General features: G+C 50.7%; 1 protein-coding gene across 5 annotated transcripts in view; it reads right to left on the bottom strand.

Annotated features, from left to right (window-relative positions):
• Positions 1-305: 305 nt before the first annotated feature.
• BCL2L1 (BCL2 like 1) overlaps positions 306-18,507 on the bottom strand; it is a 51,839-nt gene continuing 33,637 nt past the window's right edge. For all 5 annotated transcript variants that reach the window (XM_061208122.1, XM_061208123.1, XM_061208124.1 and 2 more), the window contains exon 3: positions 306-1,965. In XM_061208122.1, coding sequence (XP_061064105.1) covers positions 1,828-1,965 — 138 coding nt within the window. In that variant the 3' untranslated portion in view covers positions 306-1,827. The remainder of the gene's footprint in view (positions 1,966-18,507) is intronic.

Below are 18,507 nucleotides of genomic sequence, written 5' to 3'. Positions count from 1 at the left end.
AGGGCTCAGTAAACACTTGCCAAATGGCCATTTGACTGCTTCTCCCACTAGAATGTCAGTTCCTGAGGGCTGGGACTGTGTCTGTCCTGTTAACACACAGCCCCAGTGCCCAGCACACAGCAGGTGCTCAATAAAAACCCAGTGTACAGGTGGAGAAATTCAGGCCCAGAGGGAGGAAGGGACTTGTCCAAGGTCCTCCCCTGAGAGCAGCAGAGCCAGCACCAGTACCCAGCTCTCCTGCAGCCCCTCTGCCAGCCAAGCATCCCCTCCTTTCCCTGTCCTGGAGCACACAAGAGCCCAGGCCCTTTGTTCACTGAGTCAACACAGTTTATTACTGTACTGTACCTTCACTTTCAAACACACTATTTCAAAGAGCTGGGACAAGTATGGGGTGGGGGTTGGGGGAGGGACAGGTGCCTCTCAGGAGCCAGGACCCCCGGCTGGCTTCCCCGGACCAGGGCAGGGGAGGGAGCATCAGGCCGTTCAATCTCCGGGCACCAGCTCTCCACGTGCACACGCACAGCAAGCCAGCAGCTCCTCACACATAAATACAGACACGCTTAACAAAAATAGTATATCATCTTCACAAGGAATAAAAATTAGTCTCAAATATGTACAGCAGAGAGCCCGGGGTGGCCAGGGCTAGGCCAGGACCCCCAGGGATGAGACAGGCCATGGGTGGAGCAGAGGAGAGAGGGAGGCCTGAAGAGCTCCCGGCCAGGTCACCCTGACCTTGGCAGCCCGGCTGCCTAGGCTGAACGGGGGTGGGGCACAAATCGTTCAGGCCAGGCAGGACTGGCCCCTCCAGCCAGCCCTACCTCCACCCCACGCACAAGGCTCTCTTTCCTGCCCTTCCTGCCTGAGGTAGGGAAGACCCCAGGGCTCCCACAGCTGTTCCCCATGGCTCCCCCTCACCTCTGGGCGGAGGCCCCTGAACCCCATGGGCAGCAGCCCAAGGCAAAGGTGCCACAGGACGATCTCCTTGCAGGAAGCGAGGCAGCTGAGGCCATAAAGAGCTCTGGGGCACCTATCTTGGGCCCAGTCGGTTCCTCAGTCATGGTCATGGGAGCCGGGGAAGGGGAAGGGAACTGGGGTGGTGCTCAACGGCAAGAGCCACCCGAGCTTTGGCCTGGGGTGCTTCCTGCAGCTACAGCTCCCCCATCCCAGGTGGGCCTGGCCTCTAGCCAGAGGCCTCTAGAGGACACTGGGATTGACGGTAGGGACTTTGGCCAGGCCAGAGGTGGGGAGGGGGTCCTGGTCCTTGTTTCTTTATGCCAAGCAGCCTGAAACCCTAATTAGTCAGAAGTGGCCCCTAAGCGGCTCTTGGAGGGTGGGGATAAATGGAAGGGGAGCCCAGGTCCGGGAGGAGGGAGAGACAGGAAATGATCAATTCTGAGGCCACAAACATCAAAATGAAGGCAATCTAGTCTCTCTTTCTGGGGAAAAGGGTCAGAAAACTTTCCAGCTCCCTGGCAGGAAAGCATCCTCAGGGAGGCTAAGGGGGCAGGGGTTCCACCAATCAGGCAGGGCACTCCAGCCCCCAGTCACAATTCCCCCCAGACCTGTCAGCTTCCATGGGGCAGATTCTGGGGAAATTTTGTGGGTTTTGAGGCCGGGAGAACTGAGGTGTCGGGGAAGGCGGCTTTCACAGAAGCATGGTAAATTCTAGAAAACTAACTGCGGGGGACCAGGTCTAGGCCCAACCCTGTGATGTGTGGGTGGCCGTGGGCTGCATGTAGTGGTTCTCCTGGTGGCGATGGTGGCTGGACGGAGGGCCGTGGTGAGGGCAGGATGGGGGTGGCGGGTGAGTGGGTGGTCAGTGTCTGGTCATTTCCGACTGAAAAGCGAGCCCAGCAGAACCACGCCAGCCACAGTCATGCCCGTCAGGAACCAGCGGTTGAAGCGCTCCTGGCCCTTCCGGCTCTCGGCTGCTGCATTGTTCCCGTAGAGTTCCACGAAAGTGTCCTGCAGGGAGACAGAAGAGAAGGGAACATGCTGTTTGAGTCCTCAACAGTAATGTGGCTGGGACAAAGGGGGACCATCTGCATGCGATGGCCTTAGTGAAATGAAAAACTGTAGCTGTCCATGCCCACTCTGGGCCAGATAAAGGGTTAAGGGCTGCCCTTCTTCCTGACCCTCGGTTGGGGATAACCAACCCATTTTATTGCTGAGAAAACAGGTGCAGAGTGGGGAAAGAGTTTTGTCCAAGGTCAGACAGCTAGGAAGTAGTACTTCAGAACCTGAGGTGGGAAAGAGATGGGCAGGGGCAGGGAACTGATAGGAGGTCAGGGGGCTGGAGCAGGGTGGAGAGGAGGGGAGAAGGGAGATGAGCGTGCAGGGGTGAGCGAGAGCTAGACCACGTGTGGTCTGGAAGCCTCGGAGGAGCCTGGAGTTGAGCCCAAGGGTGGTGCAGAACCACCAGGCCTCAGCCTTTCCACTGCTGCAACAGAGGGAGGGAGGGAGAGAAAAGAGCCAGGGCTCAATTCCCAGAGTGACTCAGGAGCGGAGCAGAGCAGATCTGGAGGGAGCCTCTGACCAGGACAGGCTGATGGGTGGGCAGAGCAGGGCAGAGTAGAGAGGGTAACAACAATGCAGGACTGGGATGGGGTCTATGATGCCCTGTCCCCCACCCCAGGGGGCGTGACCCTGGGCCCAGGAGGAGGTGAGCAACAGCCCTCTCCCTGAAGCTAGTCAGGAGGGAAGCACGTGATACGGGGAAGGAGGGGCAGCGGGTTAAATGACCCGGCCTGGGGTGGAGTCAGCCTGTGGCGCAGGGAGAGGGGAGCTTGGAGCACCCTTTAATGAGTGTGCTTCACACCCTATTTGTCCTTTAATCCTCTCAGCAATGCTGTCTCTCCCCACTGACAGACCAGGAAGCCTGGCCTCTGAGCACTGAGGGACTTGATCAGGTCACCCAACTCTGTGGTGGAACAGAGGGAGGGAACAGATCACTGGCTGGTTCCAGAGACTGTGTTCTTGCCTCTCCACCAAGAACTCACATCGTGGGCCCACACCTCTACCTGGGCCCAACTGGCTGAGCCACCAGGCGGCTCCCTCAGACAGCGCCTGCCATTTCTGGTTGGCCCCAGGTCCCACCCGGCCAGTTTGCTCACTGTGATATCTGCTGGGCCCTACTTCTAGTCTTGATGACATCCCCTTAACTCCACGCCAAGAAGATTTTTTAAAACATAGGTCAGATCGTGGCACACCAACAGCTTTCCCTTGCACTTAGAAAGCCAGCGTCATGTCTGTTTATATCCCTGGTACCTAGCAGAGGGCCATGTGCACTGAGCTGCCACCTTGACTCAAAGAATCTGTAACATTTATTAAGCCATTAGGGAGGTAGCAGTGATGCATGAGCCAGAGCCCTTCCAGAAAGCTCACCATCTACTGGGGAAAAGGCATTGGGAGGGGAAGGCAGGCAGGTGGGGAAAACCCCACCATTCAGACCATGTCACTTCACCATCTCAAGCTCTCCAAGGCTCCCCATCACACACGGAATCAAGTCCTCACTACGGCCAGCGAGGTCCGGTAGGACCCGGCCCCTCCCCACTGCACACTGCATTCTAGTCGCACTGGCCTCCTTGCTGTCCCTTGAACATCCGCTGAGCTCGGGACCTGCTGCCCTTGCTGCCTGGAGCACTTGACCCCAGGCTCCCTCATTTCACTCCTAACTCTGCTCAAATGTGATCTCCTCAGAGACGCCTTCCCTGGCCACCCTGTCTAAAATGGTACCCACCACCCTGATCTCTCTCTACCTATCCCCTCACCTTGCTTTATTTTCCTTCTCAGCACTTTTCAGAAGCAGAGCCTACCCTTGGTCTTTGTTTTGATTTGTCTCCTGCAGTAGTCATGGCTTGATGAGGCAGAGAGCCTGTCTTGTTTCTATATATCCAGAACAGTGTCTGGTACATAGTTGGTGCTCAATAAATACATGAGTAGAACAAAGGTCTTACATGTCTTCTAAGTGCCAGACATTGTCATCCCACTTCACCTTCATCAGAATCCCCAGATGTAGCGATCTGAGCCCCATTTCACAGGTGAAACAACTGAGGTTTAGAGTCGGAAAGACCTTGCCTGGGGTCACCCAGCTAACAGGTGGCAGAGCTAGGATCAAAACCCAGGACTGCCTGGCCCCAACCCAAGTGCTGCTACAGCAGGACACTTCCCTATGTGGGGGGCTGCGGTGGAGGTGGAGCGCTGGGTCTGGGGAGAGAAGGGCAGGGGCAGTGGCAGCGGCAGCAGCCAGCGTCCTTACTCTTTGGCCTTCATCCTGGTTAGCCTCCATGGGTGCTGGCAGACCAGAAAATTCTTACAGGAATTAAAATTTTTCTGGTCCCAAGTGAAGCAGGCCCAGGTGAAGTCACAAAAAAGATTGATCTGTGATGAGGGAGAGTCCCGGGCTGTGGGGAGCATGGGAGAGGGAGGCCATGTCCAGAAGGCTCTGGGTTATCCCAAGGGGCCAAATGTCCCACAAGAAACCAGGGACATTGGGTTGCAGCCAAAGTGGGAGAGGCCTGGCTCCCTCGATGGGAACTTTCCTGAAGTAGAGGGCTGGCAGCCACAGGAAATTTTCGGCTCTGAGGCTGAGCTGGAGTAAACAGGCCCTGCCCCTGCAAGGCACAAAGCGCTCACTGTCCAGGAACAGTTATTCTAGGGTGGCGGGAACATTCTCCTGTCGGTGCCACGGAGACAAGGCTCTATCTGCCCAGCGCCCCCCCACCCCCATGCATTCGCGGTTGGACAACCTTCATCTCCATTTCAGAAGCTCCTTCTCCTAGGGAGGGGGGAGAGAGGATTCTGGGATTGCTTTTGCAGAGAGAGCAAGAGCAAAACGGGGCGTGCTGTTCCAGGGCGGGTGCCGGGGAGGCAGTGGTGTGGGTATATTTAGCCCACGGTTCACACGACACACTTGGAAACAAACATAGCCATTTTCTCAGCGGGCGCCTGCTCTGGATAAATAAACAGGATTGCGGAGCTGCCCTGGTCTGGAAAAGCAGAGATAAGCCCCCACTGCTGCGAGCCAGAGCTGGCGTGGTGGACAGGGCGTCAGACGTAAGAGTGGGCTGTAGGGAGGTCTCTGATGTCACAGAGGCTTTCAGGAGACCCATCCTCAGCGTGGGTTAGGGCAAAAGTGGGGCAAGTTTCTCTTTGTAGCTGTGACCACTACCATGGGATCCATGAGGGGTTTTCAGGACCACTGGGGACAGGCAGTGGCTAATGACCTCCATGGGAGAACCGTGGACTCCTAGGCTGGCAGACCCCCAAGTCAACAAGGCCAACCCATTCGCGCACTCTACAGTTTCAAACAGCCTGTTTGTGATAGAGCTTGGACTCAACCCTCTAGCATCGGGGCCCTTCAGAGTGGCGAGACAAGAACCAGGGTCCCCAGGAGAAGCTAAGGCGGGGGCCACTTTCAAGGTCCTCCCTCCAACAGTCCTGGCCACATGCGTGGAATGGCCCAGCCCCACACTCCGGAGCGTTTCATGCCCCTGTGCCTTTGCCAGCACTGTGTCCTCTAACTGGTCACCCTCCCCACACCTCCCTTCCTCAGTCAGCCAACCCTACTCAGCTTACACGACTCCACTTTGGAGTCCTGTCTTCCGAGAAGACTTCCCTATTTATCCCTCCTTCAACTCCATGAGGAATGTCTCCTTCGTGCTCCCAGAGTTTTTGGACCTTCGTTCACACCGTTAACTACTGAGTGCCTACCATGCTCCGGGCCCAGGACTGGAGACACAGCAGTGGACAAGACAAATAAGGTTCCCACTTTCACGGAGCTTACGTTCTAGTCCATGCATTCTCCATTGGTGGGGGGCGGGGGGCATAGCACAGAAAGAGATCACAGTACAGCTGTGGTATTCAAAGTCACGGCAGGGCAACTAGGACAAACATGTCTAAAAGGACTCCTTCGTGGGAAGTGGTGAAGAGAGAAAAAGGTTGAGAAACACTGTCCTAGTGGGAAGCAGAGAGAATAAGAAGCAAGACAATTTCAGATATGATGAGGTTTTGAAGACAGTAAGTCCTGGGCAGGTGATAAAGAATACCAGGGGACTGATGTAGGTGGAGTGGCCAGAAAAGGCCTCTCTGGGGAAGCGAGGTTTAAACTGAGACCTGAATGACTAGGTGGCAGTGGCCAAGGGAGGATTAAAATCTCGGGTGAAAAAGAGCATGTTCCACCAGAAGCAACAAGTGCAAAGGCCCTGAGGCAGGGGCGTCCCTAGGTTGAGGCCCTCTGTATGTCGGTCTCGCCCATCAGTCTGGGGGCTCAGTGCAGGCAGGGACCAAGGACCCATGTCTGAAGCCAGGGGTCCATCCAGACAGGCACAGACTGGCTTCAGCTAGATCTCTGTCCAGAGACAGCCAACTGCACAATGCAGGTTATCCTGCGGCCCCCTGCAACCCTGGAGAAGTCAGGAGAAAGGCTGGAACAGCAGTGCCCCTGGGGCAGTGGCCCAAGTGCCAGCGGACTACCTGCCCTGCCAGGGGCTGGAGCGCAGTTCCTCCTTGAATCCGGTCAGTCCTCCACTCCCCACCCTTCTCCTCTCTCACCTCCCACGTCTCCATGCTTCTTCCTAGCAGTGAGATTTTGAGCAGGTTACTTCGATTCTCCAGCCCATAGTGTCCTCACTTTTTAAATAACAATAAAATATCTGTTATTATGGCAGCTGACCTTTATCACACAGCTGAATGTTTTACCTGTGCCAGGGACTGAGCTAAAGCACTTTACTCCAAGGAGGCCATACTCCCTGCACAATCACAATCACATTCACTTGAGTGATTGTTTTTTGTCCTGTCTCCCCCACTAGACTGCGTGTAGTTTTTGTCACTTGTACCTCAAGAACCTGGTGCTATACCTGGAACATAGCAGGTGCCGTTCTAAATGAACCTATTTGAGATGAACAAATGAATGACTACTTTCAGTTAATCCTCAGAACATTTATCAGAGCCTCATTCTACAGACGTGAAGATGGAGGCTTCAGCGTTTCCCCACAAGCTCTATCTAGGAAGTGGTAGGACTGGGATTTGTCTGAGTTCTGGCCTCCTGCTCATTCTGACGTCCAATCCTGCCATCTTGGGTCCCTGCTGTCTCCACCCACAGAGAACTAGCCTCTTCAGTGGTGGCAGCAGTGGCTGACTTTTCCTGAGCACTTACCTTGCAAGACACTCTTCTTGGCCCTTTCTGTGGATTAGTTTACTTAACTGTCTCTACGCTCTGTCAGCCAGTGGGTACTACTATTAACCCAGCATACAGCTGATGGACCCGAGGCCCACAGATGATGTGTGACTTGCCCAAGATCACACAGTGACCTGGTGACATGGCTGGGTTGCCTGCACCAACAATCTGGCTCCAGTGCCTTTGCTCCTAACCTCTACACAGCACTCTGCTCACTTTCAAAAGGATAATTCGCCTCAAGGCCCCATCATGGGCCAGGTGCATGCACTTCTGTTACTGAAGGAGGTCCTCACTCTAAGCCCAGGTAAGCCGAGGCTCAGAGATACTGAGAGACCTGTCCCAAGTGGATAAGTAGAGAAGCCAGTTCATATTCTGGGCCAGGCCTATAGCCCTGAGTTCCTCTAGGAGGAGGAAGGTGGCCTGAGGCCACCAGCTGAATGAATGAGTTCTGGCCCCTAGCCAGCTGAGGGGAACTGGGTGCCACAGGAAAAGGATGTGACGAAGGCGAGGAGAGAAAGTGAAACCCTTCCGTCCTGGCTTCAGTGGAGAACAAGCACCTCTGCCAGACAGGCCCTTCCTTCCTTTAGGGTGACTCTGGAGGGCCCAGGCCCACTGCTTCCTTCCTGCTTGGTTATTTCAGGAAAGAGGTAGGTGGAGAAGAGGAAGGGGCTCCTAGCAGCCCAGGGAAAGTGCCAGGGACATCAACACTGTACCTTACCCGGCCTCACCACAGCCCTGCAGGGGCAGGCCGTGAGTCACTTTCTGCTCCTGGCCTCAGTTTCCCTGGGGGAGAGGCTGAAAAATGCCAGCTGAATAGACAAATGAGGCCTTGCTAGGAGATCCCAAGGAGATGGCAGGAAGGTGGGTGGTGGGGCAAACGAAGAGGTCTTATCACTCTCTTGGCAGGGAGCAGCAGGCGGAGACTCGGAAGAAGTGAGGTTTGTGGTTGGAATCCACTTCCCTTGGCTTTCTTGGGGGAGCTGTTGGCCTCAGCAATGTGAGAGGAACACAGCCTCTCTCCTCTACCCTGGGGAACACAGGCCTGGATGTGGGCAACTCAGAGAGGCGGCTCAGTGGGGCAGGGCAAAGACATTGGTTGCCAGATTGCTGGGCTGACACCTCAGTCTAGCCAGCCCAGCTGTGGGCGGCACAGCAGGCTGCTCTACTTCTGAGCCTTAGTTTCTCCTGCTTTGACCTCACAAGGCAGTGCTGGTGAGACCAGGGGATGAAAGCACTTGGTAAAGCAAGGTGACCTTGGTGTTACTGGCTGAGGAGGGTGGCATGGGGGGCCCAAGCCATCCGGGCTGTAGGTAATATTTGGAGCATCCTCACAGCAAACTTCGTGTTAATCTTTCTCTAAGTCTGCCCCTGTCAGCTGCCAGCCTCTCCTCCCCCGCCTCCTCCCCCACCATTAGTTCTAAGAAGCTAAGCCTGACAGATGTGCTTACTTCTCAGAAAAGGAAGTGGTTGTGCCGGGAGGAGATAACACCTCCGCTGGAGAATTGAGAAAGCTATCGCGCCCAGCAGTGCGAGCGTGGGCTCTCCACCTCCTCAGCTCAGAAGTGGAGTGCTAGTCTTGGAGGCAGAGAGAGATAATTCAGAAAAGCATTTACTGGGGGCACAGATGCTCATTTTGGGGCTCTCGACCACCTTCCCAGGGAGTGATGGCTGCTCTTTACCGAGCACTTACCATGCACCAGGCATGGTGCTAAGAGCTTCGTCATGTATGCAAATTCACTTAATCCTCATAATAACCCCATGAAGTAAGTGCTATCATTACTCTCCATGTTACAGATGAGGAAACAGGCACGGAGAGGTCAAATGACCTCCCAAGGCCATACAGTTATAAATCGCTGAGTAGGGATTTGAATTCAGGCAGTCTGGCTCCAGAGCTCAAATGCTTAATGGCTCCTGGGCAGCTGCTATCTGCTCATAAGCATTCATTCCCTGGCAGTCTGAGAACTCCCCTCATCTCAATCCTCTCTCATCTCATCCTTGGTAACTAACTCCCTATTCTTTCATGAGTAGATGGCCACAGCCTTTCATTCCTCTCCCAGTGTCCAGGGTGAGAAGGACCAAGGCTCACCCTTGAAACAGAGTCAGAGACTCAAAAGTGACCTTACAAGATACCCATCCAACCTTCCATGTGATGCTCAAGCTTACCCCTAACTCATCCTCACTTCCCAGATGAGGTTCAGAAAGGTGGAGTGCAAATCTACAGATTCAGTGCAATCTCTATCAAAATACTAATGGCATTTTTCACAGAACAAGAACAAATAATCATAAAATTTGTATGGAAACACAAAAGACCCCCAATAGCCAAAACAATCTTGAGAAAGAAGAACAAAGCTGGAGGTATCATTCTCCCTGATTTCAAACTATATTACAAAGCTACAGTAATCAAAACAGTATGGTACCAACACAGAAACAGACACATAGATCAATGGAACAGAACAGAGAGACCAGAAATGAACCCACACTTATATGGGCAATTAATCTATGACAAAGGAGGCAAGAAGATACAACAGGGAAAGACAGCCTCTGCAACAAATGCCACTGGGAAAACTGGACAACTACATACAAAAGAGTCAAACTGGATGATTTTCTCACACCATGCACAAAAATAAATTCAAAATGGATTAAAGACTTAAATGTAAGACCTGAAACCATAAAACTCCTAGAAGAAAACACAGGTGGTATGTTCTTTGATTTGTAATGTTTTTTGGATATGTCCCCTGAGGCAAGGGAAACAAAAGTAAAAATAAACAAATGGGAGTACATTAAACTAAAAAGCTTTTGCATGGTGAAGGAAACTATCAACAAAACTAAAAGGCCACCTATTGAATGGGAGACGATATCTGCAAATGATATAGCCGATAATCAGTTAATATCCAAAATATACAAAGAATTCATACAACTCAAAAAAACAAATAACCAGATTACAAAATGGGCAGAGGATCTGAATAGACATTTTTCCAAGGAAGACATACAGATGGCCAACAGGCACATGAAAAGATGCTCAACATCACAAAACATTGGGAAATGCAAACCAAAACCACAATGAGATATCACTTCACACCTGTCAGAATGGCTATTATCGAAAAGGCAACAAATAACAACTGTTGGTGGGGACGTGGAGAAAAGGGAACCCTCATGCACTGCTGCTGGGAATGTAAACTGGTGCAGCCACTATGGAAAACAGTATGGAGATTCCTTAGAAAATTAAAACTAGAACTACCATATGATCCAGCAATACCACTCCCTGTGTATTTATCTGAAGAAAACAAAAACACTAATTAGAAAAGATATATGCACCCGTATGTTCACTGCAGCATTATTTGCAATAGCCAAGATATGGAAGCAACCGAAGTGCCCATTAACAGATGAATGGATAAAGAAGATGATACACACACACACACACACACGCAACAGAATATTAGCCATAAAAAAGAATGAAGTCTTGCCATTTGTGACAACATGGAGGGACTAGAGGGTACTATGCTTAGTGAAATAAGTCAGAGAAAGGCAAATTCTATATGATTTCACTTATATGTGGAATCTCAATCAAAACAAAACAAATGAACAAACATAACAAAACATAAACAGAGTTATAGATACAGAGAACAGGTGTCTGACAGAGGGGAGGGGGCTCGGGGGAGGAAAGAAATAGGTGAGGGAGATTAAGAGATATAAACTTCCAGTTGCAAAATAAATGAGTCTCGGGTATGAAATGTACAGCGTGGGGAATATAGTCAATAACTATGTAGTATCTTTGTATGGTGACTTATCTTAACTAGACTTACTGTGGTGATCAGTTTGAATTGTATAGAAATACCGAATCACTTCGTTGTATAGCAGGAACTAATGCAGCATTGTAGGTCAATTATACTTAAAAAACAAACAAACAAACTCATAGAAAAAGAGATCAGATTTGTGGTTACCAGAGGCAGGGGCCGGGGGGAGGTGAGGGGAGGGGAAAGGAAGAAGGTGGTCAAAAGGTACAAACTTCCAATTATAAGATAAATTAGCACTAGGGATGTAATGTACAACATGATAAATGTAATTAACACTGCTGTATGTTATATATTAAAGTTTTTAAGAGAATAAATCCTAAGAGTTCTCATCATAAGGAAAAAAATTTTTTTTCTATTTGATTTTGTACCTATACGAGATGACAGATGTTCACTAAACTTACTGTGGTAATCACTTTATGATGTATGTAAATCAAATCTTTATGCTATAAACCTTTTAAACTTATACAGTACTGTATGTCAAATATATTTCAATAAAACTGAAAGGAAAAAAACAAAAAGAAAGGTGGAGCATCCAGATCCAGATGAGTTAGGGGTGAGCTTGAGCATCACATGGAAGGTTGGATGGGTATCTTGTATAGTAGGTCTGTTTCACTCCAGATGGTCCATACTCACGGAGTATCTCCAGGGCATTCTCTGCTTACACACTTGTGAGAAGGGGCTCCTTCCCTCCTGTGTGGAGCATTTCATCTTTGGACAGCTCTTTTGGAAAAGTTTTCCCTTTGATCAGCTCTCCTGGAAAACTTTTGCCTCTTTCCCTCTACCTCCCGCCATGGCTGGGCCTTAGTTCTGGTTCTCTCTCCTCTGCTGCTCTCCTCCAACTCTGTCCCAAGGGCTATCCAAGAAGGCAACATGAGCTGGCAGAGGAAGCTATGCCAGCCTTGCCCTGGACCAGGTCCTGCTGCTCTCTGAGTATCAGCTTCCTCATTTGTAAAATGGCAGTGCTATCCGGATGAGGCCAAGGCTGGTGACAAATTAACTTCTTTTTCTCCACGAAACTGGGCTGCCAGAGCAAAGAATAGGCAGGTACCCCAAAAGTCTTGCAATTAGACTAAGATGTTTAGCTTTGGACCTCATCTATAACATGGGGATTAAAAATGTACTTATTTCACAAGAACATTGTGAAAATTCAATAGTAATACATATAAAGGGCTTAGAACTATACGTGACACATAGTAGACTTTAAGTAAATGTCAGCTATTATACTGCTCTTATTATTAGACCAAGGCTCAGCTTGAGTCTTAGAGCTTTCTCCATGGTCTGCAGGGTTTCCTTAGCTTTGTCTAGGGCCAGGCTGCTTATTCCTCACATGCCATGTTCTGTTCGGCCTCAGGACCTTTGCTCATGTTGGTCCCTATGCCGAACTCTCTCCTGCTTATCTCTTAGGTCTTAACCTACAGGCCACTTCCTCAAGGAGGCCTCCTGCTCTCCCCTTCCAAGTCTCCTTCGGCTCTCTCACCAGTTTGCTGAGCTGCTCATTTCTGACCATGAGCTCTGTCCCCCAGGCCTAGTCCAGTGCTGGGCCCAGAGAAGGTGCTGATGAGTACGGCTGACTGGTGGGAAGGGAAGAAGGCCAGTTCCCTCTCGCTTCATCCCCACCCTCATTGCCTGGCAAAACTAGGAGGAGGCCCCAAGGCACCAGGTGATTGGGCAGGGTACCTGGGGCTCCCCAGACACCAAGTTCTCCCAGGCTCATGAGAAAGTTCTGGAAAAGGCATCTTCTGCATTGTGTTGAGGCAACAGGCAGGAGGGACTAGGGTAGCAATCTACAAAAGGAACAGGGGCTTGGTCTCTGGGGCCAACCCCTCCCTAAAACTCTGCTGCTTTTTGGGGTCTATGCCTCCAAATACTCCATGGTCCAAAGCAGCCACTCCCTCCTCCTTTCTGCCCAGAGCTGCCCCCACTCCCTCATCTGGTGCTGATCAATGCTGCATGCTGTGAAAAAAAGAGCAATGGGCTGAGCATCAGCAGGTGTGGGTTTCGTGTCCCAGCTCTGTCACTGGCTTGCTTGGGGTGAGTCCATTCCGCTGTCTGGGATGCTGGGAAAGTCTGGGACTTTCCTCATCTGTAAAATGAAGGGGATCGTCTCAAAGGACTCTTACCAGTGCTGCAGCATGAGGAGGATGAAAATAATTCACACACGGGCAAGTAAGTGACTACCTGTGTTCTCTCTCAGGGGTATCCAAAAGATCCAATAATTTAGTGCAGAAGGTGAGAGGCAACATTCTGGAGTAGAAGAACTTGTTGCCTCCACTTTAAAGCCTGCTGAGCCTTGCCCTCAAACCTGCAGATTCCAGGGGAAAAGGGCAATGGGCATGTCTGTGACCAGGGCCAGCTCCTCAGAGTGCCAGACCTTGCCGGGCTGCGCCCCAGTGGCCTCAACCTCTTCACCCCAGCACTGCCTCCAACTAGTCCAGACAAGTCCCGGGTATTTTCAGCCACCTTTATCTGATGGGAAATGTTTGGAATTCCACAGCAGAAGGCAACGGCTCTGGAGGATTTGGGGACGGGAGCAAATCCCTGCAGCCCCCACCACATACGAATGGTCACACACACACCCTTGTAACCAAAACCTCAGAGCTGAAGGCTCCCTCCGGGTGCATTTCCTACATTCTGGTTCCTTCTAGTCTCCCCGTTTCATCTTCACCCCAGTCCACCAGCCCCCTCAAGGTACAGAACAGCAAGATGCCTGAGACGGTGCCAGGAGAGCTGAAGTACTCTTGTAGCCATGACGCTGACGAGGGGCCATCTGGAGGTTTGCTGTTCACGGTCAGTGCCCACAGCACCAACAAACTGCAGAAGATCACCACCACCATCACCAGGCAAGCCCAGAAGCAACTCACTGTCCCACCTCATGTGGCATGACCTGTGGTTCACAGAGATGTCTAGCTCAACCCCCACCCTAAACAGATGGAAAACTGAGACCTGACGAGGTGAAGGGACTCCCCCGCAAGGCCTCTTGACCCCTGGAGCACAAAAGTGCGGGTTCCAAGCCCAGCTCTGTGACTGCCTACTTGTGGGACCTGGGGCAAGACTTTACCTTTCCTTTCCAAGCCCAGGGGCCTGTCTACAAAGTGAGAACACTGTCCTTACATCACAGGCTTAGCAGCAAGAATTAAATGGTCCATGGAAAGTGCTCAATAAATGTTAGCTGTTATTTTTTTATAGCTAAAAATGAATGGCTCCATTTGTGCTTCTCATGTGGTATTCTCATTATTTATAGCTACAAACAAACAAAAAAACCCTCCCAAAACAACCAAAAAAACCCCCAAAACAGCTCATACTGACTCAGCCTCTGCTTGAATTCTCAAAATCTTCCAAGTAGGTGTTGTCCCCATTTTACCAACGAGGAAACTAAGGCTCAGAGAGGTGAGGAGACTCTGCCTGAGATCTCTGGTTACCAAGTGAGGGTGTCTGACTCCACAGCTCGTTAGATCTGCCAGCGCAATAGGACAGATGCAGAAGGATGTGACTAAGCTCTTCCTTCCTTCCCCTTTCACCCACCCACTGCCCACTACTTACTGAGGATCTTGGGCCTTGCATCAGAGATGACTTTGAGGACAGGGCAGAGGCATGTCTCTTGGTTCCCCCCCGGGGTGCCTTGGGGGTGGGAAGGACAGAGGTATGCGGATGGCTGCTCTGTGCTTCCCCACTGCCCCCCAACTCAGCCCCTGCAAGGTCAGTCCTTGCAGAGTCCCTCCCTCCACCTGGTCATTATCTTGGAAACAAAAGCCATGCCAAAAAGCTTTGGTGGAGCTGTTAGCTGAGTTTTTAAAGACAGACCATGACCCCTTTGTGGGCTGACCTGTGGGGTTGTAGGAGGATTCCCTGCTTAGCTCTGGACACTCATTCATTCCATAAATCTTTATTAAGAGCCCACTAAATGCCAGGCACCATGTTAAGTGCTGGGGATAAAGCAGTGACTAAATTAGAAGAAAATTCCTACCTGCATAAGTTTATCATTTAACGGGAAGAGACAGGCAACAAACAAATGTCAGATGGTGATAAGTGTTAAAGAGAAAACTAAATGAGAGAAAGGGGTTAGCGAGAAACATGGAAGAGGGCAGAATTAAAACCCTGGTCAGGGAAAGCTTCTTTAGGAGGTGACATCTGATCAGAGCCCTGAATGAAATGAGGAACCGGCACTGCAAGGATCTGAGGAAAGGCAGAGGGAAGAGCAAGTGCCAGGCCCTGAGGCAGGAACACACCTGGGGTACTCCAGGAACAGGAAAGACGTCAGTGTGGCTGAAGCTGAGTGAATGAGGGGAGAATGATAGCGTGGGGTCTGGAAGTAGCCAAGGGCCAGATTGTGCAGGGCCTGTAAGGCCATTTAAAGACTTGAGCCTGTCCTTCGAGTGACATGGGAACACTGCAGGGTTCTGAGCAGGAGAGGGACATGATCTGACTTTGATTTTAACAGACTCCCTCTGGTTGCTGGGTGGAGATCTCCAGGGGTAAGGGTGGAAGCAAGAGGTCTGGTGAGGAGCTGATGCAGTCATCTGGGAAAAACATGAGGGTGGCTTAACCAGGATGGTGCCAGGGAAGCTGGAGAGAAGCAGTCAGATTCAGAATTTATTTTTAAAAGTAGAGCCGAGGACTTCCCTGGTGGCGCAGTGGTTAAGAATCCACCTGCCAATGCAGGGGACACAGGTTCAAGCCCTGGTCCGGGAAGATCCCACATGCCGCGGAGCAACTAAGCCCGTGCACCACAACTACTGAGCCTGCGCTCTAGAGCCCGTGAGCCACAACTACTGAGCCCTTGCGCCACAACTACTGAAGCCCGCACGCCTAGAGCCCATGCTCCGCAACAAGAGAAGCCACTGCAATAAGAAGCCTGCGCACCACAACGAAGAGTAGCCCCCACTCACCACAACTAGAGAAAGCCTGCGTGCAGCAACGCAGACCCAACGCAGCCAAAATTAAATAAATAAATAAATTTTTTAAAAAAGTAGAGCTGAAAGGATTTGCTAATGGATTGGATGTGGACTATGGGAGTTGCTTTCTTCTCTGGCCTTGTTTCTCATCTACAAAAGGCAGGGGATTTTTTTCCAGCTTGATAACTATGGGAACCCTGTGGGATGAAGAAAGAGACAAAACCATTTCTGCTATCAAAGCCATTTGCTCACCTGACCTCCAGCCATGTGCAGGATCATGGAGTAGCCAGGCCCAGGGTAGGGGTGGGGATAGCTTGATTTCTATGGGGAGGGAAGGGGCATTAGAGCTGTGCTGTGTGTGTCCAGGGCCTGCTAGGCAGAAAGTGCTCAGTGAGTGAGTAAATGAGGCAATGCTAGGAGGCCAGGATGTGTGCAAGAGCTTTCCAAGTCCTTCCAAATTAACAACAGGTAAGCCTAGCCTAAGGGATTCCTCTCCTGTCATTCCTTCTGCATCCATTACATTCTAGGCTGAGTGTCAAGTTCCCATTCTTCATGAATGGGAGACTTAGAGGTCTGAAATCACCAAAGCAGAATTTTAGAACTGGAAGGAAGCACAGACACATCTGGCCCACTCTATGCACAATTTTAGCTGTCACTGTTTTGGCCTTACCCATGTGTCATGATTATTATTAACATTTTTCTATCAATTGACTCACTTTTTAAACACTTAAATGTATTGAAAATTCTTAACCAATCCCCCAACTTGTTCTTTCTGCATCTTTCCCCCTTTTACTGAATGGTAGCAGCTTCATCCGTCCAGGTACTGAAGCCTGGAACACCTTGGAGTCAAGATCCTTAAGTCCTCTCTAGCTCTGATCTGTCAGCAAATTCCTCTGGATACATACTCAGAATTTATCCAAAATCCCACCACTTCTCACCACCCCCACGTCCAAGCCAACATCATCTTCTGCCTGTATTGTTATAACACCCTCCTTACTGATCTCTCAGCTTCTTACTTCCCTCTCTGGTCCCTCACACAGCAGCCAGAAGGGTCCTTCTAAAAGCAGTCGGGGGACTTCCCCTGGTGGTCTGGTGGTTAAGACTCTGTGCTCCCAGTGCAGGGAGCACAGGTTCGATCCCTGGTCGGGGAACTAGGATCCCGCGTGCCACACAGCGTGGTCAAAAAATAAAAATTAAAAAAAAATTAGGGCTTCCCTGGTGGCACAGTGGTTAAGAATCCACCTGCCAATGCAGGGGACACGGGTTCGAGCCCTGGTCCGGGAAGATCCCACAGGCCGCAGAGCAAATAAGCCCGTGCACCACAACTACTGAGCCTGTACTCTAGAGCCCGCAAGCCACAACTACTGAGCCCACGTACCACAACTACTGAAGCCCACGTGCCTAGAGCCCGTGCTCCACAACAAGAGAAGCCACCGCAATGAGAAGCCTGCGCGCTGCAACAAAGAATAGCCCCCGCTCACTGCAACTAGAGAAAATCCGCACGTAGCAACGAAGACCCAACGCAGCCAAAAATAAATAAATAAATAATTTAAAAATAAATAAATAAAAATAAATAAATAAAAGCAGTTGGACCCGAGCCTGTCTGGTCAAAACACTCCCCCGCCTTCCCATCTCACCCAGAGGAAGAGCCACAGTGTCTCACCACGGCTCACACAAACCTCTGTCTTCTACCACTCTCTCCTCTGCTCACTCTGTTCTAGCCACCCTGGTCTCCTCTGCTCTTCCTCAAACATGCCAAGAACACCCTTCTCACCTTGGGGTCTCTGTACCTGTACCCTCTGTCTAGAATGTCCTTACCACAGATTGTTACATGGTTTACTCCTTCAGGTCATGCAGATCTCTCCTCACGTGGCTCCTCCTCAGAGAAGCCTTTCCCAATCACTCTTTATTAAAACAAACAAATACCAAAAGATACCTAGCCACCCTCCACCCCCACCATCATTCCCTGTCTTTTTAGAATGTAAACTCCATGAAGGCAGATATCCCCAGTAGCTAGAATGGTGCTTGGCACAGAGCAGACACTCAGTAAGTATTTGCTAAATGAATAAATGGAATGAAAAGGCAACTTATATTATTATGAACACTACTATAAATAGAAAACCAGTATCATTTGCCACAGATGGAAATCAACATAAAATAAAAACACTATTAAAAATCTTAAATGTTTATCTGAATATCAACTATAAGTTACCGTAAAGATCAATGGTACAGGTACTGATCTTGGTCCCACATCTTTACAAAGGAGATACATGAAGTCTAGGGCAGGAGAAAGCTCAGGACAAAATCAACCAGCCCATTAGAGGCCGGTCCAGAGCAGCCACACAGGTGCCCCTTCCCTGCCTTGGAACCACAGCCCCGCCCCCCAGAGTGCAGGCAGAGAGATTGAATCTTGGGACGGTACAGCTAGGATGGACCAACAGAGCTTATCTGAGGGGACAAGAAAGCTCTCCCCTTGGCCAGGCACAGAACTGGCAGCTCTGCTGAAGAGAACAAAGGCCAAAGAGGAGTATGCCAGGCAGGAGGAGCCTCGTGGGGCTGCATCGTGGGGGACGGGCATGCATAAACCTGTAGGTGAGGTCTGCGGAGACCAGATAGCTGAGAGCAGAAATGAAAACAGGCTGGG

This window comes from Eubalaena glacialis, chromosome 13 (assembly GCF_028564815.1).
Source record: "Eubalaena glacialis isolate mEubGla1 chromosome 13, mEubGla1.1.hap2.+ XY, whole genome shotgun sequence".
NCBI classification, from domain to species: Eukaryota; Metazoa; Chordata; class Mammalia; order Artiodactyla; family Balaenidae; genus Eubalaena; species Eubalaena glacialis.
Note: the sequence above shows the minus strand (reverse complement) of the source record. Positions and strands in the feature narration are given on the sequence as shown.